We start from the raw sequence: 25,797 nt of genomic DNA, 5'->3' as shown, positions 1-25,797 counted from the left end.
AGAAAGAGAGAAATTAGTTGGGGCTGGAGAGATGGCTCAGCAAGTAAAGGAGCCTGCTGCCAAGCCTGATAACCTGAGCTCTATCCTTCTTCACCTGGTGGAAGAAGAGAGCTGATTTTTACAGGGTGCCCTCTGACCTTCCTAGGGCTGTAGCATTCGCCCACACAAATGCACACAAACAACACACAGTGAATAAAGGATGGGGAGAGATGGTGCCTCAGTTGGGGTTACTATTGTTGTGTTGAAACCCCAGGACCGAAACACCCTGGGGAGGAAAGGCTCACACTTCCACATCACTGATCATCACTGAAGGAAGTCAGGACAGAAACTCAAACAGGGCAGGAACCTGGAGGCAGGAGCTGATGCAGAGGCCATGGAGGGGTGCTGCTTTCTAGCCTGCTTCCTCATGCCTTGCTCTGCTAGCTCTCTTACAGAACCCAGGGCCACCAGCCCAGGGATGGTACTACCACAATGGCTGGACAGCCCCCGCCCCCATCAACCACTAATTTAAAAAAAAAAAAGCCCTGAGCTGCATGCAGTGGCCCACACTTGTAATCCTAGCACTCAGGGAGGCAGAGACAGGTAGATCGCTGTGAGTTCGAGGCCAGTCTGGTCTACAGAGAGTCCAGGACAGCCAAGGCAACATAGAGAAACACTGTCTTGAAAGACAAAAACCAAAAAGCAAAAAACCAACTGGAGCTTATGGAGGCCTTTTCCTTCCCTCCTAACTTCCTATTATTGTTTTTTGTTGTTTGTTTTGTTGTTGCTTTTTTTCTTTTTCTGCTTTTTTTGAGACAGTTTTTTTTTCTGTGTAACCCTGGCTCTCCTAGAACTCATTCCATAGACCAAGCTGTCTTCAAACTCAGAGAGATCTTACCTGCTTTTGCCTCCAGAATGCTGGGATCAAAGGCTTGCACTGCCATCACCTGGCCCAGGTCTGACTTCCATGGAGGCATTTTCTTAATCAACATACCCTCCTCTCAGATGGTTTTGGCTGTATCAAGTTGAGATCAGTGCTTAAGAGCACTTCACTGCTTTTGCAGAGGATCTGAGTTCTGTTGCCAGCACCCACATCAGGCTTACAGCTGCCTGTAACAGTAAGGGATCCTACCATCTGGCCCCTAAAAACACCCGTTTATATGTAGCATAGGTAGATATCACAGATAAATAAAATAAAGATCTTTAAAAAAAAAATTTTTTTTTTTGGAAGGCCAAGTGTGGTGGCAGCACTCGGGAGGCAGAAACAGGTGGATCTCTGTGAGTTCGAGGCCATCCTAGTCTACAAAGTGACTGTCCTCCATCCATCCATCCAGGTCTGGCTTTACAGAGATCCACCTGCCTCTGCCTTCCAAGTGCTGAGATTAAAGGCATGCGCCCCCACACCCAGCTGCTTTTTTTTTTTTTTTTTAAGATTTAATTTTATTATTTTGATATGTGTGTGTATGTGAGAGAGTATGCATGGGAGAGTACAGATGTCCTCTGAGACCAGAGAAGTCACATCCTCCTGGAGTTTAAGTTACTGGTTATGGCAGGCTAAAGTTAGAGAACAAGCCAGCCAGGTAGCACACGTCTTTAATCCTACCACGAAGGGAGGCAGAGGGAGGCAGATTTCTGTGAGTTCAAGGGCAGCCTGGTCTACAAAGTGAGTTCCAGGACAGCATGGCTACACAGAGAAACCCGAGTGGGGGTGGGGAGGAGAGAGAGAACAAGAACACAAGACCCTTAAGAAATAAGGTGGGGAGTAATAGAGGAAGGCACACTGCATCAACCTCGTGCCTACACACACACACACACACACACACACACACATACACACATACACACACACACATACATACACACACATACATACACACACATACACACACATACATACACACACATACACACACATACATACACATACATACACACACACACACACACACACATACACACACACATACACACACACATACACACACATATACACACACACACACAGTGGGGGGGGGAGAAGTTATACATGTTTATCTTCACACTGTTTCCTAACCCTCTTCTCAGCACCTCTTACTGCTTTTAAAGACTAGACAGCTAACCAAAATAATAAAGGTAGGGGTGTGTGTGTGTGTGTGTGTGTGTGTGTTGCATGTGCATGCTCTTTAGCATGACTACTAAGTAGTCTCCTGTTTGCTGAGCTAATAAGAAATAGGAGGAGAGGGCGTCTACAAAGCAGCCCAGGACAGCCCGGGCTGTTACACAGAGAAATCATGACTCACACAAACAAACAAACAAAGTAAATAAATAAGAGATAGGTGCTCCCCCAAATCTGAAACCTGAAATGGACCGTTTTGCTCCTGCTTAGGTCTTAACTGTTGCCCTGGACAGTCCATCTCTTTGGCAGAGCAAGTATGGGTTTCTTACAGGATCGACACACTTTCTTCTTGTCTGTCCTTCATCCTGATCTTAGATGCTCTGTTTAGAGACCTGGAGAGCTTGATGGAGACTCAGTCTCTGGAGTGGAGACACACAGGTTTCTCTGTGGTTAATGCAGGGTGGTTGCTCTGGGGAAGCTTCGTGCAAAGGGAATTCCTAGCCTGTTAAGGCAGGCAGAACGTTGTAATCCCTGTAATTTCTCCTCCAGAGGACTGAGGGCTTAGTCAGAGCACACCATACTGTGCAGCAGCTTGACAATGGAATAGCTTCCTTTCTTTTTTCTTTTTTTTTTTAAAGTAATCTGATTTTTTTCCCCATTGCCTTTGGGATAAATCACTTGCAGACACATTTTCCAGTCCTGAGTCACAGGGGAGTATTCAGAAATGTTGGTGTAAATATGACCTGTTCCTATTGATACAGAATCAACTGTGTGCTTAGACCTCATTTTCATCTGATGGTCTTCGTGTTGTCAGGGTTGCAGTGGTAGATGAGAGCCTGGGTCTCTACAGAGAGGGGCTGTAGACTTGGAGAAACAGCGCTAGGCGCTGTCTCAGTAGATGGGCCCTGCCTGTGAGGCCCTGCTGTCTGTTACTCAGCTCTTAGGGTCCAGCTAGAGCCCTGCCCTCCATAACAGGTACTCCCATTCAAGCCACCTGAGATGTCTCACTGACGGAAAACCAGTCCTGAGAAGCAGCTTGTTTTACTGGAGTGTGAGGCTCCCTTGTCAATGAGACACGCTCCCTGGGGTGATGCTGCATACTATTTGCAGTTTTGCCATCGCCTGTGTTGTGATGAAGGAGAAGTGGCATGTTTCCCTCCCTGGGGTTTATATTAGAGCTGGAGTGCAGTGTTCTCTAGGCGTCATTGTCCAGAAGCATCTTATAAATAATTGCAGGCCAGTCTGGGAGCTGTGTGTAAGAGAGGGATTCAGGGTGCTGGAGAGATGGCTCAGAGGTTAAGAGCACTGGCTGCTCCTCCAGAGGTCCTGAGTTCAATTCCCAGCAACCACATGGTGGCTCACAACCATCTATAGTGTGATCGGATGCCCTCTTCTGGCCTGCAGGTGTATGTGCAGACAGAGCACTGTATACATAATAAATAAATAAATAGAGAAGGGGGGGTTCAGAAGAGCAGTTGTGGGGCTAGAGAGACAGCTTCGAGGTTACGAGCATGTATCACTCTTGCAAAGGGCTCAGGTTCGGTTCCCAGAATCCGTGTTGAGTGGCTCCTCCTCACCACCACCTATTAACTCTAGCTCCAAAGGAATCTCACACCGTCTTCTGGACTCCTCATGTGGCACTAGCAACGTGTGTACACACACACACACACACACACACACACACACACACACACACACACACACACACACACACCCATTAAAAAAGAAAAGCGCTCTTAACATGAGCCTGCTGTGGCTGGGAGTGCAGGCACTGTTGGAGACACTCAACACTAATGGCAGCTTAGTTCAGAAGCCTTCCCAGATCTGTCTGCCTTCTGCACCATCACAGTTAAGTAGCTTGAGCAGCTGGGGAGATAGGCTTTAAAGTGCCACAGTTTGAGTTTATTTACCAAACCTGTCTTCTCTGGACTTTTGCCTAGAACAAAACTATTATATGAAATTAATGCAAAGCTTTGCCTGTTGCTGAGGACTGAGCCCAGGGCACAGGCATGCTGAACTTGCACTGTGTTGTTGAACGCCATCCCAGCCCTCCAGCACCATTTTTATATGGTTGTAACTCTGGCAAAGGTAGAATCGTGCTAATTTTAAATATGAAAATTGTTACTTAGAATTCTACTTATAAAAGTAATTAATTAGAGCAAGAGAAAGAACTCCTGAGGGTGGGAGGGGCTCCAAGAAAGGAGTGTTCACAGTGGACACCTCTGAGTAATGAGAGGCAGAGGCTGGGCCGACTTGGCTTTGCTTCATTTTAATTGCTTTAGGAAATCAGTGGGTGGAAAACTTTTTTTTTTTAAGATTTATTTATTAAGAATACAGTGTTCTGTCTGCAAGTACACATGCACACCAGAAGAGGGCACCAGATCTCACTATAGATGGTTGTGAGCCACCATGTGGTTGCTGGGAATTGAACTCAGGACGTTTGGAAGAGCAGCCAGTGCTCTTAACCGCTGAGCCATCATCTCTCCAGCCCCAGTGGGTGGAAAACTTAACACTACATTTTTTAAAACATCTAAGATCTGAGCAGGGCAGTGGTGGCACATACCTTTAATCCCAGCACGCAGGAGGCAGAGGCAGGCAGATCTCTGAGTTTGAGGCCAGCCTGGTCTATAGAGTAAGTTCCAGGATAGCCAAGGCTACACAGAGAAACCCTGTCTTGAAAACAAAACAAAAAACCTTCTAAGATCTGGGTCTTATAAGTGGTTCCTTTCTGTAATCTCCAGCAGGTCAGGCCAGAAAGGAGGATTGCTTCATGTTCAAGGCCAGCCTCAGGTACAGAGAAAGACCCTGTCTTTAAACCCCAAACACGAGTCTAATGCTGTGAGTAGTTTGTAGTTGGTCATTTCCCACTCAGAACAGTGCTGTAACAGGAGGACTTCCTGTGCTCTGTAGTCTCTTCTCAGGCTTTCGCTCAGCTCTTCTGATATGTAACCATTATCTTAATCTAATAATAGTTGTAGTTGGATTTGGGGTCAAAGGACGCACTAAAGCTAGCTGAGTGTGTGCTCACGGAACGTCACCCCTGGAGACATAAGATGATTACGGTGAATTAAAGACAGCTTCTGCATTCCATGCTCACTCTCCAGGTGGCATTAAAGGCTCCCCCCCCCCCCCAAGACAGGGTCTCTCTGTGTAGCCCTGGCTGTCCTGGACTTGCTTTATAGACCAGGCTGGCCTTGAACTCACAGCGATCCACCTGCCTCTGTCTCCCGAATGCTGGGATTAAAGGCGTGCACCACCATGCCTGGCTAAAGGCTATTTTCACTGTAACTCAGCCTATTAGATGACAGACTGGGTCCATGGTGGTTCCTTGAACTCAGTCAGTTGTCCATAGGTGAGCCACTAGGCTAGGATTCTCATTCCTAAAATAAAGTCACTTTGAGTGCACACTTCTGCAACCCTTTAACCCTTTACTTCCCTGCGCCTCTCCCCAGCCATATCTGATCATCACATTCTGCTCAGTTCCTGGCTTCATGCAGACACTTGCATAAGGATGCCTGCTGACCCTGGAGCTTAAACACACATCCCAGGAAAGGTTGGGATCTTGACTGGCGTGGCCATGCCCTTCTAATTAACACTCTTGTGTCTCAAGTCCAGAAGCACACTGGTACAGGCTGGGTATGCTAGTCCATGTATGTATGCGTTAATCCCAGCACTTGGGAGGCAGAACCAGGAAGATCTCTGTGAGTTCAAGGCTGGCCTGGCTTACACAGCAAGTTCTCAGACAGCCAGGACTACATAGACCCTGTCTCAAAAAACAAACAAAACAAACTCCAGAAACCTATTGATGCAGAATGTGCTGATGTGGGTTTCAGCGGTTACCTCTTTAATTTCTTTCAGCGATTGCCTGTTCAGCAAAATTGTCTGTTCTAGCCTGCAGCCAGGGGAAAGGAGCCCAAAGTCTTAACACCTTATACCGAGCTCTGCATTTTTGCCTTCTCCAGCCCATTCTTTTTGCACCTTCTCTGAGGATTGTATTTACAAAATAATAGCTTTGCCCATGTCTTTACTATTCAGGAACCCTGATTGCTTTCTGTTGTGTACAGTAGCACTGTCCAGTGGCAAGTTATATTCAAAGAGTAAAGGAGCTGGGTGCCACACAGCCATAGTCCTTCTATTGTAAAGCCTGAGGCAGGAGCATTGCTTGAGCCTGGGAATTTGACACTGGCCTGGCAACATCGAGTAAATCTGTTTTTGTTTTTGTTTTTGTTTTTAAATGGAGCTTGCTTGGCTGTGGTGGTGCCTCCTACACCTTTAATCCCAACAGAGGCAGGAGGATTTCTCTGAGTTCAAGGCCAGCCTAGTCTATCTACATAATGAGTTAGTTCTAGGACAGCCAGGCCTGCAGAGAGAAACCTTGTCTCAAAAAGAAAAGAAAACAAAAGAAAAGAAAAGGGGCTCAGAGGTTAAGAGCACTGCCTATTCTTCCTAGAGGTCCTGAGTTCAGTTCCCAGTAATCATGTGGTGGCTCACAACCGTCCATAATGTGATCTGCTGCCCTCTTCTGGCCTGCAGGTAGAGAACTGTGTACATATTAATAAATAAATCTTTAAAAAAAAGAAAGAAAGAAAGAAAGAAAACAACAATAGAAAGAAACTCTTTTTCATGGCTCCTCCTAGGCCATGGCGTCAGCTGTGTCAAAATGAAGCTGAACGTCTCCTTCCCATTGGCTATCCGAAACTCATGGAACCAGACGACGAGCCTATGTTTCATATGGACACTGTGGTATGAGTGGCTGGACAGTCTTCCTCATCAGGGCCGGAGCACAACCTTTCAGGTACCTGTTGCCTTCAGCGGACAAGGATCCCAGGCAAAACACCACAGGCTCAGTGTCTTGAGGGGAAAAAGAAGCTCAACAACACTCAGCTCTCCACTAAAGCCACGGAGGGAGAGCGTTTAGCTTGCATCTTTAGTACAATCACTAGTGTGCAGGGGGAGAGGTGCACAAGTTTCACGTGGCCACTGGCGTAGCCCCTGATGCCCTGGCTGAAGAGAGGAAGGCTATGTACTCTGAAGCAGTGGTGGGAACAACAGTTTTCCCGCGACACAAGGTGTCTTGACCCAGGGCAGAGTGCTCTGGCTGCTGAGTGAAGGGAGTTCTTGTAACGGACCGAGGAGAACTGGAGAGCGGAAGCTCGTTTGTTTGCAGATGCATTGCGGGTGCCAATTTAAGTGTTCTCAACTTGGTTACTATAAAACATAAGTAGAGAGGAAGATATTCCTGGACTGACAGAGACTACTGTGCCCTAGCAGTTGGGGCCCAGAAGAGCCAGCAGAATCTGAAAGCTTTCAGTCTCTAAAGGAGATGATGTCGCCAGCATGTTGCGAGAAGAAAGAAGGTGAAAAGCCAGGACCCAAGACTCAACATCTTACTCCGCATGCCCCGCAACACAAACGCCGTCATGTTGCTCTGAAGAAACAATGCACCAAGGAAAGCGAGGAGGCCACAGAATGTCTTTTGGCCAAGAGAATAAAGGAAGTGAAAGAAAACTGCCAGGAACAGACCACCAAGAGATGTAGGCTGTCCTCACTGAGCGCTTCTACTTCTGAATCCAGTTCAAAGTCAGTCTTTAAGAGTCACAAATAAATGATCAGACTTTGGGGAAAACAGTGGAGACAGAGGGCGGGAAAGATGGCCCCGAAGGTAAAGGTGCCTATCTCCCAGTCTCATGGCTTAAGCTTGGTTCTTGGGACACACATGGAGGAAGGAAACACAGACTGCCACATTTTGTCTTCTGACTGACACATACACACACTTTGGCATGCCCATGTCTCTCCTCTCTCTCTCCCATTAAAAAATGTAATAAAACTCAATAAATGCAATGCAGTTAATTTTACTTAATACATTTAATTAACATATTAGACCTGAAAACATCTGCTGCATATTCAGTAGCAAACTTCTATGGGTGCTGTGCAGTGTTCTTGTTGCTGGCACTCAGTGTTTTGTAATCCAGACTTATATTTCATAGCAGGCAGATCTCTGCACACTCAGTCGTCGGGTGGGGACAGGTCCCTTCCCATGCCCTTCTCTCTGAAAGTTAGAGGACTCTCTAGGGACAGCCCACAATGCACCTCCTACAATGCACAGCCCACGAGTGCCACTTCCAAAGGCCTGCTTCCTTCCTTCAGTGGCCTGTAACAGTCCCCATTCATGCTAGGGCTTCAGCGGGGGTTCCTAGTGTGGGCACACAGGGCTACAGTGCACTGTGACCCCGCTGCTGCTCTTGGTAAATACTGTGCTGACATCTTGGTGGGTTTCGCTTTTTATACATGCATTTTGAATAACAGCTTTGCCTCAGGCTTGGCTTGCCTTTTCTGTGTGGTCTGAGGTTTGGAGTATACATGTGGTGCAGGGGGTTCTGGTTCTTGGTTGGTTCTGGCCCTGCCCCCACCTCTTCCCCTGTACATTGGTGAGAGATTCCTAGATGCAAACTAAGCTTTTCTCCTCTGTGGTTTTATTGGAAAGCTGAAGCACTGTTGAGTTTCTTTTTCCCCTCAAGAGATTGAGCCCATGGCATTTTGCCTGGGAGCCTTGTCCGCCGAAGGCAACAGATAGCTGAAAGGTGCTGCTGCTCCGGGAGAAGCCTGGCTGGTGAGGAAGGACTGTTGGGTCACTCAACTCGCTGATTTGTTATTTAAGTTAATTGTGGTTGTTGGACCAGAGCCTGGCTAAGAACAGATTCTTTCCCTGAGCAGGCCACAGAGAATTCATGAGTCATCATCAGATGGTGTGTGTCCCCCTCCTGCTGTGATTGGGGTTCTGTGAGTTAACATAAATTGTTACATTAAGCCCTGTGAGGTAAGAACGCTTCAGAAGAGTGGCCTAAACATCCCTCCCTGCCTCGCACACATGTGTGAAGATGGGGATGAAGCTGTTGGCTCCTGTGAGGAGTCTCTGGTGGCTCTTGCCTGCTGCCAAGTCCATGGTTCCCATAACTGCAGACCTCACCTGGCTGCTCACACTGAAATGCATGTTCCACGCAGCAGCAGGCACAAAGGTAGCTTTTTAAAACTTTGTCAGTGTTGCCATCATCTTATTTAAACTTGGTGATGTGGAAATTTCCCAGTATATCAAGATAGAGGGCGAGGGCAGCTCTCATGCAGTTTCAACAGCTCTCTGTTCATGACCAGGCTTGACTTCCTCTCTCCTCCGGCGCCCCCACGGCCACCTCCAGTTATTTTGAAACAGATGCCAGGCTTAATACCACCCCATCAGCTGGTTTGGAATTGCTCCAAAGAGATGTTTGGCTTGCTGGTGGTCACACAGAGTGGAAGCCACTGCTGTAGCTGTCTTCCTTCCCTTTCCTTTAACTTCCTTGGATGTATTTCATTCTGCCGATAACCACCGCCATTGGAGAAAGTTTGCTGTGTCCGTCATGTTAAGCCAGTTTTGTTCAAGTTCGTTCTTTGAAGATGCCTGTGAAAGTTGAATGTACAAAATTGTAAGTGCAGTGCGGGGAGGGGTATTTCATACTCAGAAGTGTTGAGTTTGGCCCAGGGATGGAGCTAGTTGGTAGAGTGCTTAAGCCTTACAATACAAATAAGTAAATAATTAAGTACGAAATAGGTAAACAAGCCTGTTCCCACCCCCTGTGTGTGTGTGTGTGTGTGTGTGTGTGTGTGTGTGTGTGTGTGTGTTGCCCAGACTGGCCTCCAATTTGCAATCTAAGTGAAGTTGGCCTTCTTGGTTTTCCACCTCCCAAGTGCTGGGATTATGAGTATGCACTACCGTTTGTGTGTGTGTGTGTGTGTGTGTGTGTGTGTGTGTGTGTGTGTGTGTGTCTAGGCATGTTTATGAAGCAGCATGTAACATGTGGTCAAAGGACAACTCATGACAGTTTTCTCTCCTTACATGTAGGTCCTAGGGATCAAATTCTGCTTGGCCATTATCAACTGGGTCATCTTGTCTGCCCACCCCCCTAGATTAAAAAAAAAAATCTTGGGAGCTAGGGAGATGAGTGCATTGATTAATGGTAAACTGCCCCTGTATAAGCATGAAAACCTGAGTTTGGTCCTAGTGCCCACATCAAAGTCTAATTGCAGCGCTGGGGGAGGGCGAGGAGGCTTCCCGGGCCTCCCTGCCAGTGGCTCTAGCCAAGTCAGTGAGCTCAAGGTAAAGTGAGACATACTGTCTCTAGATAAAAGTGGAGGGCTAGCAAGGTGGCCCCACAGGTCAAGAAAGCTGGTCCGTGTGCGAGCCTGGTGACCTAGAGTTGCAGGAGCCACATAAGGTGGATAGAGAAAACCACCCTAGCAAGTTTGTCCCTTAATCTCCACATGAGCACTGTGGCACACATTCCTTACATGCCGTGTGTACACACAGAACAATAGATTGAAATGGTGATGCTAAGGTGGAAGTTGCTGACCTCTGGTCTCCACACACGTGTGCACGTATAAGAGCACAAAATAAGATAAAGCCGTGGTGCATGCTTTGGTAAAGATAACATTCAAATAATATCAACTAGTATGATATTTATTTTTGTGGTGCTGGGGATTGAACCCAATGGGTTACACATGCTAGGCAGGTGCTTTTTCTGCTGACCTGCACCCCCAGTTACCCCCAAGAGCAGTGTTTCTCGACCTTCTTCGTGTTGGGTGACCCCAAACCATAAGATTACTTTTGTTGCTTCTTCATAATTGTACGTTTGCTACCATCCTGAATCATAATATAAATATATGCATTTTCCGATGGTGTGAGGCAGTCCCTGGGAAAGGGTCATTCAGCCCCACGAAGGTGGAGAGCCTGTCCTAGACACTCTTTCGTTAATTTCTGTCAGTCCCTTATTTCTAAGACAACAACTGTTAGTATCTCCTACAGGTCCTTTCAGAAAAGCCATATGTAAAACCTTAGTCATGTGTACATCTAACATTTTTCTATTTTCTAAAGCCAGTAGGCAGAAATTGATTTTAACTTTGGAAAGAGTATGAAACGTGTTTTGCAAGGGGTGAGATGGGAGATGGGACAACACTGACGTCTACATTCTGTTGACTGAGCATCAGTTTCCTGGTGCTAAAAGGAATGTTGAGCAGACTCTGCACTCAGCAGCAGCCTGTGGACCTGTGAAGAGCTACACTGGTGTTAACCCTGTAGCGGGCACCGTCGTTCCTCATAAACACTAAGCAGAGTTGTGTCTGTGCGGTGGTGTTCCCAGTGAGGCTGGGTGAGCACGCGCACTAGCTGCCCAGCATGAGGGTGAGCTGTTAGGGAGAGGCGGAGGAAGAGCTGCTGGCAAGTTGGTGACCGACCGTGGCTTCTTGTTGTTTTTGGCAGTACTGGGGACTGAACTGAGGACGTTGTGCATGAGCGGCAGGAGCCCTGCCACTGAGCTATGTTCTCGGTCAGCAGTGGTTTTAAGAGCACTTTCTCTCTTTCAGGAGTTGCAGATGGCGTTGGAGGGTGGAGAGACTACGGAGTGGACCCGTCTCAGTTCTCAGGGACTTTGATGCGAACGTGTGAGCGGTTGGTAAAAGAAGGGCGCTTCGTCCCCAGCAACCCTGTTGGGATCCTCACCACCAGCTACTGCGAGTTGCTGCAAAACAAAGTACCTTTGCTGGGTGAGTAGACGGCTGCACCTCCTCCTCACTGTGCCCTCTAATGGCTGAGCAAACAAGAGTTTACCAGTAGTTCAGGCTGGCCTTGAACTCAGAGACATGCTGCCTCTGCCTCCTAAATGCTGGGATTAAAGGATTATAGGCCTGTGCCACCCCACCTGCTTGCCTGTTGTTCATAATTGCCAGAACCCTTCTAGTAAGTAGAGCCCTTCCTTTTTCACACCTACTTTTTTTTTGTTTTGTTTTGTTCTTTGGGGGGTTGGTTTTTCTGTGTAGCCTTGGCTGTCCTGGACTCACTTTGTAGACCAGGCTGGCCTCGAACTCACAGAAATCCGCCTGCCTCTGCCTCCCGAGTGCTGGGATTAATTCGCACCTACAATTAAAGTGAGTTTCTGTTCAGTGGCATAAGAGGTCCCTTGCTTTCAGTTTGAGCCCTTCTTCACAGAGGCCCCTTTCTCACTGCTCACTTCCTTCTGCCTCCTGCTGAGAGCTCTCCCAGCTTCAGCATAGTGCTGCTTTTCTTGTAAAGTTTTTCTTTTATTATTATTAGTGTATGTGTGCGCATGCATGGATGACTCAAGGGAGTCTGTCTTTTCCTTTCTCATGGATCAGACTCAGGTGGTCAGCTTTGACAGCAAACACTTCACCTGAAGTCTCAGCAGTCCCCTGGCCTCCTCTTATTATTACATTTTGTTTGTTTATTTTGTGTGTGGGGGTCACATATGCCATAGCATGTTTGTGGAGGTCAGAGGTTAACCTCCTGGAGTAGGTTCTCTCTCTGCAGCACTCGGGTCCTGAAGCTGGGTACAGGCTGGCAGGGCCTTTACTGGGCTGGCCCCCTGCCCCTCTTGGCCTTGGGTCAGTGGGACATTTTAGGTTCTGTTCTAGTACCTCGATCAGAGCTGTGTGTCTGTGGGTGAGTCCCTTAGCCTGTGAGTGCAAAACAGGCTAGACGGTTTCCAGCATGTTCTGTGGGCACCACTTCCCCAACCCCAGTGGGCATAGGGCACAGGGCAGCCAGTTACAGTTTAGAGTGCTCTGCTGTTTTGCTGCCTAAAAGGTCTCTCTCTGAGTTTGAGACCAGCCTGGTCTACATAGTGATTTTCAGGCTTTCTAGCTGGGCTCTAACACCGTGGTGGAGGAGCACGGATCTAGTTCCCCTCAGTCCCCAGGACCACAAAAGAAAGGTCAGACCTAATAAGGTTAGTTGGCTGAGTGCTAACAATAATTCCACTTTCACCTGGGGGATTTGCCCGGGCTGATGTGGGCCAGCCCCCTGAGCATCTGGCCCTCATCTTCAGCACCCCCTCTCCCACAAGTGCTGGGGTCACTGCAGAGGGGAGGAGCGTAAGCACCCGGGCTGCACCTGCCTTCATTCTTCATTCCTGCTTTGTCTGTGAAAGCCCCTTCAGTCACAAGGACCATTTTGATTCCACAGGGGCGAGATATGGTGGCCTGAGGTTGTCACAGTGAGTCATCAGAGGTGTTTCCCAAGGAGCAGCTCCAAGGCTGTGTCGTTTCTCACTCTCAAGATTTAATTGCACCAGCTTCCAGAGACATTTGTGTGGCTGTTTTGTAATGAGGAATAGTTCGAGGCTTTAGGAAGGAAAGCTGACTCTGCACAAGCCATGGAACAGGTTCTGACAGTATCCCTGGCTGGTTGTAGCACCCACATTTTCCCTTTTGTAGGCACCAAAGGCATGTCAAAGTCACTTTGAGTCAGTCTGCTTCAGATAGCAGCAAAGCTGAATTGCTGGATATTAATGATGAAAGATGCTTATATTAATTTTATACATTAAATTAGGCATTTTCATGTCCAGAATCCCGCCCAGAGAACGACGACTGTCAGTCTCTCTGCTCCTGTTTCCCCTCTTGTGTCTGTGCACAGGATAGGGGGCACATGGCTTTGAGTGTGCTCCGCTCACACACCTGCTGAGGCAAGCACATAGGAACTCCTTACCACAGCTGGCTAGGAAGAGACTCGGGCTGAGAGAGGCTGAGTGGCCTGAAAACAGTGCCCTGGGATTAACTAACTGAGTGTCTCCACAGCCAGCTGGCTTGCTTTAGCTTTAAAAAAAAAAAAAAAAAAAAAAAAAAACCACACAGCATTTCATACAGCCTAAGCTGGCTTCAGACTCAGTGTGGCCGACGATGACCTTAAATTTCTCAGCCTTCTGCATTTACCTCCTGAGTGTTAGGGTCATAGTTTTGGGCCACCACATCTGGTTTACGTGACATTGGTGACTGACCACAGGATTTGGTGCATGCTCAGCGCTCAAGTAACTGAGCTGCATCTTAAGCCAATACTGTTTGTTTGTTTGTTTGTTTTAATTTAATTTATTTATCTTTTGTGAATATGTGTGTGCCTGAGTATATGTATATCCACAGAGGCCAGAAGAGGGCGTTAGATGGGTCCCCTGGAACTGGAGTTACAGATGGTTGTGAGCCGCCACGTGCGTGCTGGGAATCGAACCTGGATCCTTTGGATGAGCAGCCAGTAATTTTAACCACTGAGCCTTCTCTCCAGTTCCCCAAGACTAGGGTTTAATCTACTTATTTCACTTATCTTCCCTTTCCAAGTATATTCTTCAACACATTCTCCTAGTGGCTGTCATTGGATAACTCCACTTTAAGCATTTGTCAAAACTTAACTGGTTTTCTCCTCATGGGTCTTGGTGAGGGGTTCACTCTTAGTCCTATTTCTGTGAACGAGGGAGCTGAGCACAGAGCTGCGCCACAGAGCTTCCAAGTGGCAGTTCGTGCTTAACTGTGTGATGTCAGAGGCTGCGCACAGGACTGTGGTCGGGCTAGCCAAGCCTCTGTCACTGAGCTGCTGCCTGCCCTAGTGGCACAGGTGGGGACGTGGAGCTCAGTCCTGGTTCTTCAGCTCCTGGGCAGTCTGACTTGCATCTCTCACAATTTTCTTATATGACTTCTTAGAAAGATTAATTTGCCCAGTGTCTCCCAGGAGTGGGTTCCCTGCACTCTGGCCAGCCCTGTGTTATCTTATTTATGGTTCTCCTGGGTAATCTCAGAGAACCGGCTGCCAGTGTTCCACACACACAGGCATGTTCCGTTTGTTTCTTGGTGAGCTGTGTATTCTTCTGATGGAGACAGGTGAGGTTTTTGCTGCAGTCAGCCAGGCAGGGACTGTGGGACTTGTGCAGCAGTGTTTGCAAGGAGGGCTTGGTGGCTGCTGGGAAGGTGGCCTTGTCCTTCTGTTCACCAGTCTCTGAAAAGTAGACAGGTTGATCTGCAAGCCACTTGTGAGCCTGGTGTGACCTCACAGTGAGTCATCACTCCAGAAAGTGCTTTGTGGCTTCAGCAGAGGGCCGTCTGGTTTAGGAGGCTGGTCATGTCCCTGTCTTAAACATTAGGGGAGTTGAGTGGAGTCTTGCTGCCACGACTGCAGGAAAGTGTCAGGTGCAGTACACTTGTTCTGTATCGTACTGTATTGTGCCTGTACTCTATCAAAACGCAGTGATCTGCTTGGGGGTCTGACAGTCCATGTCTACAGGAGGAAGAGTGTGCACCTCGCTGGCTTGCTTGCTCTGCTCCCACACCTCTTGTCCTCCACACAGCAGCCGTGCTCAGGTTGTTGTCCCCATTCTTGGGGGTTGGGGGGGTAGGGCAAACAAGGCCGCTCCTGCTCCCTGGAGCGGAGTGATGGCGGGCAGCAGCTCAGGGGAGACAGTGAGTGGATGCCCATGTCGTTCGTAGGTAGCAGCACAGCCTGCATCGTGGTGCTGGACAGAAGTAGCCACCGCCTGCACACGGCAAACCTGGGTGACTCAGGCTTCCTGGTGGTCCGGGGCGGTGAAGTCGTGCACAGATCTGACGAGCAGCAGCATTACTTCAACACTCCATTCCAGCTCTCCATCGCTCCCCCTGAAGCTGAGGGGGTCGTCCTGAGTGACAGGTAACCTTGCCGCCCTTCCCCAGAGCAGGAAGTAGTTACCTACACTTCCCTCTTCTCCCTTCCTTGTGAGAAGCCGCCTGCCCACAGGGCCGGCCAGGGGGGCCTTTGTGAGGGGTTTAAATCAAAGTGGGAATCACAACCGAGCCAAGTGGCTCCATAAACAGTCACCTGAAAGTGTACGCAAAGGCCACCCCAGCTTTCTGTTTGCATTTTCAATGCAGCAGCACACTGTGAGTGCAGGGGTGTTGACTGCACCAGGAGCTGAGTTGCTCAGGGGCCTCTGCCTGTGCAGGTTTTGCACATATTTCCCAGGTGGCCCTGACAGACAGGCGTCAGAGACCCTCTTCACACATGCACCCAACAGAGGAGAATGGGCCAGGCCTGCTTCCATTCCTAATGGGGTCACTAGGATGTCCTCTTTTTCTCGCTGGTTGCTAATGTCTTTTAGTTTATTTTTAAACTTCCAGGAACCTTTTAAAACAACTGGAACACTTTAAAATTAATTTTTAGTTGCTTTTCTCTTAGACTAGACTAAGGCAAAGGTTTGGACCACACTTTGCTCATGCTCACCGGCAACCCCTGAGTGGGCGCTAAGAGACGCCCAGCAGATATTCTTTTTGTCTCTTTTCTTCTTTTCTACATATTATCTCCTAGTGAATCAGATCTTAAGGCCAAACTAACATAAAACAGGTATTTCTGCTATCTTTGATTTTGGAATGAGGATATTATATCATTAGGTATTTGGTATTGTCCATTTAAATAATCTGCTTGCTAGGTAGGCATGGGGCTTGCACCTGTAATCCTGGCACTTGGTAGCCTAAGGCAGGAGGATTACCAGTTTGAGGTTAGCCTGGGCTATATATAGCAAGACCTGGTCTTAAAAGAAACGAGATCGTTGCTGCTGAGAGAGGGAGGTTTCCGTGAGTTCTTGGGTCGGTAGTCGCTTTTAGTGAGAGAGCACCTGAGCAGACATTGCTGTGTTTTAAAAACATCTGTTTGTGTGTTTGGAGGTCTGCGTGTGTCATGGCACAGGTGTGCAGGTTACTTCTTTCCTTCTAGCATGGGGGTGCCTGGTATCCATCTCAGGTGTCAGGTTTGGCAGCAGGTGCCATCCCTACGCTGTCTCACTGAGCCAGCTTTCCTGTGCTATTGAGTGAGCTGAGGAATCAGTAGCCGTAGCCATTTAGAGTGAAGGCCTCAGTGGATACCAAGCTCAGCTGACAGCTTCCGGATCATGGTGCTTCCTTTTACTCACTGACTGCTGCCTCCTTTGGGTACTGAGTACCAGATGCCCAAGCAAGATTTGGGTGGGCAGGCTAGTGGCACAGTCTGCTGGCCTGATGTGAGGTGGAGGTGGCCGCCTGTGGAGCCCAGCTCGCCAGCATGTGACTGTGGCTCATGTTTCAGTCAGTTGAGAGTTTCCAGCGGCACAGTGTGTTCAGTCAGAATGGGCAGAGCTGCAGCTGGCGGAACACCAAGCTCGTGGGTGGGAGTGTTAGCAGAGCACAGGCTGTCCAATGGTAGTGAGGCTTTCACAGGCAGAATGGCAAAGGCCACTCGTGGGGAAAGAAAACCTCAGCATAAAACAGCCCCTGTGCCAACCTGGTCATTATTCTGCACTTCTGGAACCTGATGCGCTTGCAAAGATGGCAGGCTAGAGTCTTGCATGTTTGTCTTGATTTTTGCAGAAGGAACTAATGCAGCTTCCACCAGTATGGTGGTGGTTTTCTCTTCCTGGTGCATGTCCCTAGTTGTCACTCTTCTATATAGATGTGTGCTGCCTCCTTCCCTCAGCCATGTGAGGCTGAGCCAGGGTTTGCTCAGGACACTGTGTAGCGCTCGGGCGTGTACAAAGCTTACTCTGTGTTTTCTATTTCACCACTTACACAAGTGTGGGGTTTCTGTTAAGCCTGGGGTGTTCTGGCTCCTCTCTTGGTCAGTGTCTGAGGACTTTTTACTGTTATTTCTAACCATGGGTTCAGGCAGATTAGTAGCTGTCTGCTCTGCCTGCCCTCCCTTTCAGGCTAGGAGGCAGTGAGGGTGCCTCATCGGGTTGTGACCTCCTGCTGCCTCTCCCCAGTGTTAGATCGGTTTCCTTCAGGCTTTGTCAGCAGAAACATCTGCCATCTCTTTCTTGAAAAGTTGTACCCAGATTGGGCCTGGTGGCACACACCTGTTATCCCAGCATCCAGGAGGCTGAGGCAGGAGGACTATGAGTGCAAGTCCCACCTAGGCTGCATGTTGAGATCTTCTCTCCAAAACAGAAAGAATTGTGCTGAAAAAAACCAAAAGATAAGCAGTCTCTCTCTGCCCCTGCTGCAGCCACACATTCTCTGGAGGCTCTGGGGCTGGTTCTCTGTGGATTGATGCTCTGAGCTCAGATGTCTCTGTGTGTCTCCTTCCTCATTACAGAGTAGAAGAGTGTCTCCCAGTTAGGAGGGTTGTTCTGTTTTTGCAGTGAGTTATTTAACATACTTCCTGAAGTTCTACACAACATGCACACTTGAACAGGACAGGAGATACACAGTCCTTGTCTGTGCTAAAGCCTCTCTGGGTGCCCAGCCTCCCCAGAGCCAGAAGGGGTGCATGGGAGGCTAGGAGTTGAGGCTGCAGACCAGACAGGAGAACATTATTTCACAAAAGCCGAAGTTAGACCTGGCCTAGGAGAGAGCCTGCCTAGTAAGCCATGTCACGTGACTAGTGTCACTGCCTGGACTAAGCTTTACTTGGCTTTTGCTAAGCCCTTGAAGCATACAGATGATACCTTGAGCTAATTCATTTTTCCAGATTGGCATTTTAATGTGACTTTGTGTTGAAAGGTAGGATTCATGCCTTGGCAGGGTGTGGAGGTTCCAGTTCTCTCGATTCTACGTGGGGGCTCTTTGGATGGAGAACTAAAGTCAACAGGTTTGGTGGCAGTCGCCCTTGACTGCTGAGCCATTGTACTAGCTCACCTCTGCTCTGGTTGATGCCATTTTAAAAGCCTCACTACATTGTACCACCAATCTACATCACTTCCGTCACCTTGCTGTCCCCTTTGTCCTTACCACAGCCCTGACGCTGCTGATAGCACATCTTTCGACGTCCAGTTAGGAGACATTATCCTGACGGCAACAGATGGGCTTTTTGACAACATGCCTGACTATATGATCCTTCAGGAGCTGAAAAAACTGAAGGTAATGAACTCGGAGCCGGCTTAGCAGGTGGCCCCGGGCGCTGTGCTCTCTGTGCAGCCACACTTTATTGAGCCCATTGCATTGTCCCTTTGTTGGCTTGGAAAGGACTAATTTTGGACTTTGGAGAAATAATGGGTGTAATATTCCAGGCGATTCCAAATGCAAACATGCATAAGCCCCTCCTCCATAGGCTGCTTCGGCAGGAGTCAAGGGTGTTCTTGTGTTTTTCCTGGTGTTTTATGCACTTGCTTATTCTTCTCCCCTTTTAATGTTAATCACACACCCACAACTGGGGAGGCTGGAAGGTCAGAAAGAGTTAGACCAGAAGCAGTCCAGGCAGCAAGGGTCTGGATGTGGCCAGAGCTGCAGGGAAGGAAGGAGCATTTGGCTTCTCCCACGGAAGGTGGCAGGGCCAGAAGTTGGGCTTCCCAGATTCCCTTAGCCCTGTGAAAGTATTGCCTGGCAGAAACTGCCCTTCTAGTCCAGTCCTCACCATCCTGGCATGGGCATTTCTTCTACTGTCTAAGCTACAGTCGTTCTGCGTCTGTAAAATGGGAAGTCGGAAAGGTTTTGCCCAAAACCATGGGAAGGGAGTCCTCACACCATGCCTGGCCTGAGGTGCTCACATGGAGTGGTAAGCACACAGGCCCTGCCCTCCGGGGCTTACAGTCTAGAGGAGAGTGGCTGGTAAAGAGATGAATACAAAGTGTAGGCTGGTAGCAAGTGAAAAGGGACAGAAATACAGGCGGCTGCTGCCTGAGGTTGGCTAGGGAAGGCCCCTGTTGGCTTTTAATTTAATTTCTGTATAAATTCATTTTTTTAATCTTATGTGTATGAACGTATGCCTGGTGCCTGTGGAGGAAAGAAGAGGTTCCCCTGGAACTGATGGAACAGTTATGTGGATGCGAGGAGCCAAACCTGGGTCCTCTGCGAGAGCAGCCACTGCTCACCTCTGGAGCCATGTCTCCAGCTGCCCTGGCCCTCTGCTGGCTGACATTAGACTGAAAGACTTAGAACCTTTGAAGTCAGGGCTGATGGAGGCCTTGTCCTCCTGTGCCCAGTTTATAGATGCGGAAGTGGAGGCAGTGAGGACAGCAAAGAACGCACGGCCAAGCCTGAAGGACACTCTCAGCATAGCCAGCAGGTGCCTCTTACTTGCAAAGCAAATATAGATGGCTAGGTGTGTTCCAAACATGGGGACTTCTGAGGCACCATGAAAACGTGGCCAGGACCCACCTTTTCAGACTGTCCAATTCTAGCAAGAATACTTTACAATTTCCAAATGGAAATCTTAAGAAAAATAATCCAAATTGAAGATCTGGAGCCATTTCAACAAAAAGCTTTCTCAGGCAGGGCTCTAGTGGCCTTGCTCCCTGGTGCCCTGTCTCCACTAGAATAAAACTTAAGTGTTAGGCTGCCTTACGGTGCTGTCTGCACGAAGTGTTCTCGTACGCAGAACTCACATGAGGCATCGTGTTAAAAATAACTCCATCCTTTCATTTTAGAATTCAAATTATGAGAGTATACAGCGGACTGCAAGAAGCATTGCTGAGCAAGCGCACGAGCTGGCCTATGACCCAAATTATATGTCACCTTTTGCACAGTTTGCATGTGATAATGGATTAAATGTGAGAGGTAAGCAGTCTCTGGAGGATTCTGAGCTCCAGTGAGAATATGTGGGTGTCCTTCCTCTCTCAGCAAGGTCGGGAAGGTGGCAGCCAGTGTGTGTCGCTCGATTCTCCTCAGAGTTGCCCTTCAGAACTGACCTTGCCTGGCTGAGATCCAGGTGGAACCTGAAGCGCTTTGCTCCACCATTGCCTGCTGACCCTGGACCCCATTCCCAGCAGCTTAACACCCTGCCCCTCGAGTGGATGACAGTCTGCAGAGGGACACTGGATGACATTGCCCTTGACTATGGTGTCTTTCTATCCACTTCGGCCCGTCCTAGCTGGATGACACTGGTATCAGGACTCTTTGCTACTGTAACATTATGGCATGCGGAGCACATCTAAGCTCAGGAAATGTTAAAGTAGAGAAAAGCACGTGCCATAGCTGCTTGGCAGATTAGAGTACAGGCTGTTCCTAGTTTCCAAACACTGGACACGTTTGTCCAAATTAGGGCAGTACTGGGCTGGAGCTGTCCTGCCAGCTGTCTCACTGCACTGACATGTTGCTGTGTGCCCTCTGCAGCCATTTGTGGGGTAAGCAGCAGGATGGGTTTGGGGTTGCTTTAAGCTTCAGTTCAATTATTTATTTGTTTTTGTTTCTTTGAAACAAAGTCTTATTTTATTTATTTATTTATTTATTTATTTTTAAAAGATTTATTTTTTTATTATGTGTACAGTACTCTGCCTGTACACCTGCACACAAGAAGAGGGTATCACGTTACATTATAGATGATCATGAGCCACCAAATAGTTGCTGGAAATTGAACTCAGGACCTCTAGAAGAGCAGTCAGTGCTTTTAACCCCTGAGCCATCTTTCTAGCCCCGAAACAAGGTTTTAGATAACTCAAGCTGGCCTCAATTACGTGATGATCCTCCTGCCTCAGCCCACCAAGTACTGAGACTGTAGGTGCACACCACCGTGCCTGGCTTGGTGCTGTTTAACTAGACCTTGTTTGTCTTTATTTTAGCTTTTGGGGACGCTATATGTAACATAGGCTGGGCCTGAACTCTGTGTAGCTGAGAATGACCTTGAACTCCTGATCTCCCCAAACTTGGAGCTTGCAGCTTTAACTCTGGTGCACTGGCCAGTCAGACCCACTCAGATCTGAGCTTGTCCCTACTGTACTTTCCTGGGCCATGTTTTTGGGCTTGACGTTTCCTTCAAGCATACTAATGAGTTTCATTTGTGCTTTAGGTGGAAAACCAGACGACATCACTGTCCTCCTCTCAATAGTGGCTGAGTACACAGACTGATTGGTCACGCTGGCGACTCCTGCCTTTGCCCTGCCCCCCCTCTCCCCTGCCATGTGTGCTGATCCTGCTGGCAGGACCACATTTCTTTGCCACTGATCTCAGTGGCCAATGACGGATGCTCTGGCCCATGTTTGAGACCCGTTGAGATCCTTGTTGAGAACCACTACTGTCATCCACTAGCCCGGACCTGCTGGTGACCTCCAAGAGAAGTGAGGTGACGGCTCTCTTCTTCTGGAGGTGTTCAAAGCCTTTTACTTTTCGAAAGCAGTTGAAGTTTTGAAAATAAGTAATGTTGGTAAAGTGAATTCAAAATTTCAGTGTGTAAGAGATGTTAACATTGAACAAGTAGTAAATAGTGACCCATCTACCAGAGAGCACATGCATCGTCCCAGGAGAAGTCCCGTGTCCCACAGCGCAGTGTGGCTTTGTGTTTTCTGTATAAGCCCGTTTCCCAGGAGCCCACAGTCCTGCTCCAATCCTGCGCTGGATTATGACATCTCAACCCCAGCAGCTTATGTTTTGGTTACAAATTTGAAGAGAATTTTTGTTGTGTGGATGCAAATATCTTGTGCTTTTTAAAGATGCTTACTTGTGTTCCTGTGATTGAGGCTGTGGCAATTTACTGGTTTATCCAGGTCACAGGAGGGACAGGGGAGGATACTCCTTACCAAAATCTATTAATGGAAATACTACACAAGAGCTCAAAACTCCTCAAAGCCTGGGAATCAAATGCCATGGCTGAAGCCGTCCGCTCTGCCCATGAGGATGCCATGGGCCTTCTGGGCCAGAGTATGTAGCTGCAGCCTGAAATGGGGTTGGCTGTGGACAGCCTTACTCTTTCCCTCAGGAGCCTCCCACCCTTAGAGCATGCCCCACCTGCGTTGTGTCCTCAAGGTGACAGCGCAGTGGCTGCAGCTCCCAGAGCCCACAGGAAAGCTAGTGATGACCTGACATCTGCAGTGACCCCAGCTGAGGGTGGGGCTCTGAGTCTAGCTTAATGTTTACAGTTCTAATAGCCATTTGCAGTAGGCAACGTCCTCCTCAGACCTCCCCATTACCTGCCAGCGCAAACTTATTTTTAAGGTTTATGTACAACTGACTGCTGTAAAGATACATATTTTTTGGGTCCGTTCTTTTCCTTCATTAACTTGGTGGTAGAAAACATGTATACTTAGAAACCCTTAAGTTAAAGCTGTGTTTTCTGTGTAAGTCAGGTGATGTTGGTGTGAAAATCACATGAGCAGCCACACAGCCCTTCCTCTGCAGGAGACACTGGCTCCCTGGTTACTGCATTGAACTTGTGTTTGAGGTTACCTCAACTTGTTTTTAAAAAGATTTTATCTGTGAGTTTGTATATTTGAGTAGTTGTCTCTTGTTTTATTTAAATTGTTTACCATGTACCATGTACATGTCATTGCTCTATCTCAGTGCATCATGCTTGTAACAGGCATTTCATTTATAAGAATGAGTTACTCATTTGTAAGCTGTTCAGTAATTTATCTACTATTCCTAAATTGGCATAATGTTAGATTCCTATTTTGAATCACCTGTAATTACATGTCAAAATGCCTTAACTACCCTAACCTGACAACACTGAGTTCTGTGGTGAGGAGCTGCAGGGCCGGGTATGGAGAGACTGGAATAAGGAGATGTCGTGCTCTGTTGATCCCGGAGCCTGAGGGGCACGAGGTGGGTATTTATTTTGCACAAACTCTTTGCAGTGTCTGTGTTTAAAGCAGTAAGGTTGCATCCAGACGGGGTGTGAGACTCTAGGACTGACTACTCCCACTCTTCTGTGTGGTTTGTGATTAGTTTTTGGTCAGAGGTATTGTAGCCTTACAATCTGGATATATTTTGCATTAATTTTCCAATGCCGACATTTAATTCCTGCTTAGAGCACAGCTGGTTGAGTCACTGGCTTTTTCTGCTCTCATTTAGCCCATCAAGCAATCTGTAAAAGTAGATTGGTGTGTTTTATACAACTTACTTTTAGACAACTCACTTTTCTGAGCAGTGATAGAAATGGACAGGGCAGGCGTCGAGATTCAGAGTGAAAATTACTTTGGGCCTGGCGCATGGACTAGTGACATCACATATTCCCTTTGCTTCTCCCCTGTCCTTTTTGTTACATGCTTAATTTTGTCACTGTCAACGATTAGACAGAATGAGTGCTGCCTCGCACTCCCCACGGCCAGGGGCTCTTGTCACACACCCCTTGCTAGGTCCAATTTGGAACCAGGTGTGCGTGTGTGTTGTATTTTAAATCAAGCAATGGAAGCACTCATTTGTCTCACGGAGTGAACTTTTATAACAAAAGAGAAAATTTGGGTTTTAATTTACAAATGGCAAATTATTTATCCCTCTGGATGCACCAAAGACCAGTAAAGTTTATAGCTTTTCCATCTATATTTATAAAGCAATACTGTATTATATAAAAAATCACTATTTTTATCACATGCTTGAAATTTTTATTTTGTTCTGTTTTAAAAATGTGCACTCTAAACATATCAGAACCTTATTTCTTCCTATGAACTTAAGCTGCCTGCGCACAACAAATGTAAGATTACCAAATGGAGAGGAAGTAGCTAGAGTCCCTGGGCTCTTAAAAGCTGAACGAAATGAGAGTGAAAACAAGTTCTTTGTCCTGAGTTACAGTACGTGCTTGACTTGGTCGATAGGCTACTAACTCACAAAGAATCCATTCCAGGTGTGTGTGTGTGTGTCTGGTTTGGGCTGTGTCTGGAGTAGAGACTGGGTATGAGCTTTCTGAGGCAGGAGAGTACCCTCTTCTGCTGCTGCCCTTGTTCTGGGTAGAGCAGCCAGCAGATGGACACCACAGGGCTGCTGTCCCGAGTGCTCTGGAGGTGGCTGGCAGGGTTGGCTAGGGCTGTGAGTGTTTGTACTTTTGGATAGGTCCATGGCTCCTTGTCACTGAACACCAGCTCTCTTTTGGGAAAGTTGCAGCATTCAGTTTCTCTGGAGACTGTCACATTTTTGCATTTTAAAAAATTCTGCTATTCCAAAAAAAAATCTGCATACAAAACAAGACATTTGGATTCCATTCCTTTCAAAAAACTAAATTTATCACAAAGTTGAACTTCTCAAAAAGCAGTGTCCATGTCAAAATGTAACTGTTAGCAGGTAGTTTGCGGCAAAGACAACTAAATGAAGAAGCAAATCTGAGTCTGTGTATACTAAGAGCTGCGTTTTCTGTTGAGACTATCATTGTTTGTCCTACAAGAGGCAATGGCCTGAATTGATGTCTGAAGTGTAACTTATGCAGGAATAGTTCTGTAAATACATTTAAATAAACTGTAAAGATATTTAATAAATATAGTATTTATACTAATCACCACTCCTCTGGTTTGAATGGTCAAGAACTAAGACCTCAGTGTTCGGCATTGCTGTCTCTATCATGTCTTCAACCCCAAGGCTCTTAGGTCTACCTAACGGGGCTAGCCCTGCAGAGCTGTGTCCTCTGTGCTTTACCATTTGAACTGGCATGGCTGTTTATCAATAGCTACTTACCTTCCTCAAAAATTTACCAGAATGGACTGACAATTGAGTGTAAAATAGAGGTTCTCCCCCCCCCCCCATCTGGAGCATTGTGCCTTCAGGACAGTACTGACTAAAGCTACCAAAAAGGCTGCTGTGAGGGCTGGGGCTTGGTGGCAGAGCACTGTGCCCTAGTATGTGCAAGGCTTTAGATTCCATCCCAACAACACACACGTGTTCACACAGGCACATTAGCCCACCTTGTGCTCTGCTGGAATTTCCAAGCCCTGAGTGCTTCTCGCATAACAGTGCCAGTGTCTTGTATAGAGTAGGGCTGCACCCAGGCTACTGCTAACCAAGGTGCTTTGAAAGCCGTGCAGGTTCATGAAGCAGGCCTCGTCCTCAGCAGGGAGACCTAGAGAGGCGCTCTGCAGCCACCTATGTTGGTTAGAAATGTCCGTAATCCAGTTAGCAGTGTAAACATGAGATTCCTAGATGCTGTGTCTGCAGCAAGAGGACAGTGCTGAGGCGGTGGCATTGCCAGCTTCCACAGGCAGCTTGTTGAGCCCATTTTCAGTCACTAAGAACTATCCCAGGGTGAAGTTGGGTTTTTATTAGGTACTGTGGGCAGCCCTGACGGT

The 25,797-nt window shown here is 47.7% G+C and overlaps 1 protein-coding gene across 1 annotated transcript in view; it reads left to right on the top strand.

Annotated features, from left to right (window-relative positions):
• The window catches only part of Pptc7 (protein phosphatase targeting COQ7), a 37,753-nt gene extending 13,903 nt beyond the window's left edge, over positions 1-23,850 (top strand). Inside the window, exons 2-6 of the mRNA XM_051161557.1 lie at positions 11,468-11,647; positions 15,365-15,563; positions 18,616-18,739; positions 20,245-20,374; positions 21,603-23,850. Coding sequence (XP_051017514.1) covers positions 11,468-11,647; positions 15,365-15,563; positions 18,616-18,739; positions 20,245-20,374; positions 21,603-21,661 — 692 coding nt within the window. The 3' untranslated portion in view covers positions 21,662-23,850. The remainder of the gene's footprint in view (positions 1-11,467; positions 11,648-15,364; positions 15,564-18,615; positions 18,740-20,244; positions 20,375-21,602) is intronic.
• Positions 23,851-25,797: the final 1,947 nt, after the last annotated feature.

This window comes from Acomys russatus, chromosome 19 (assembly GCF_903995435.1).
Source record: "Acomys russatus chromosome 19, mAcoRus1.1, whole genome shotgun sequence".
Classification (NCBI taxonomy): domain Eukaryota; kingdom Metazoa; phylum Chordata; class Mammalia; order Rodentia; family Muridae; genus Acomys; species Acomys russatus.
Note: the sequence above shows the minus strand (reverse complement) of the source record. Positions and strands in the feature narration are given on the sequence as shown.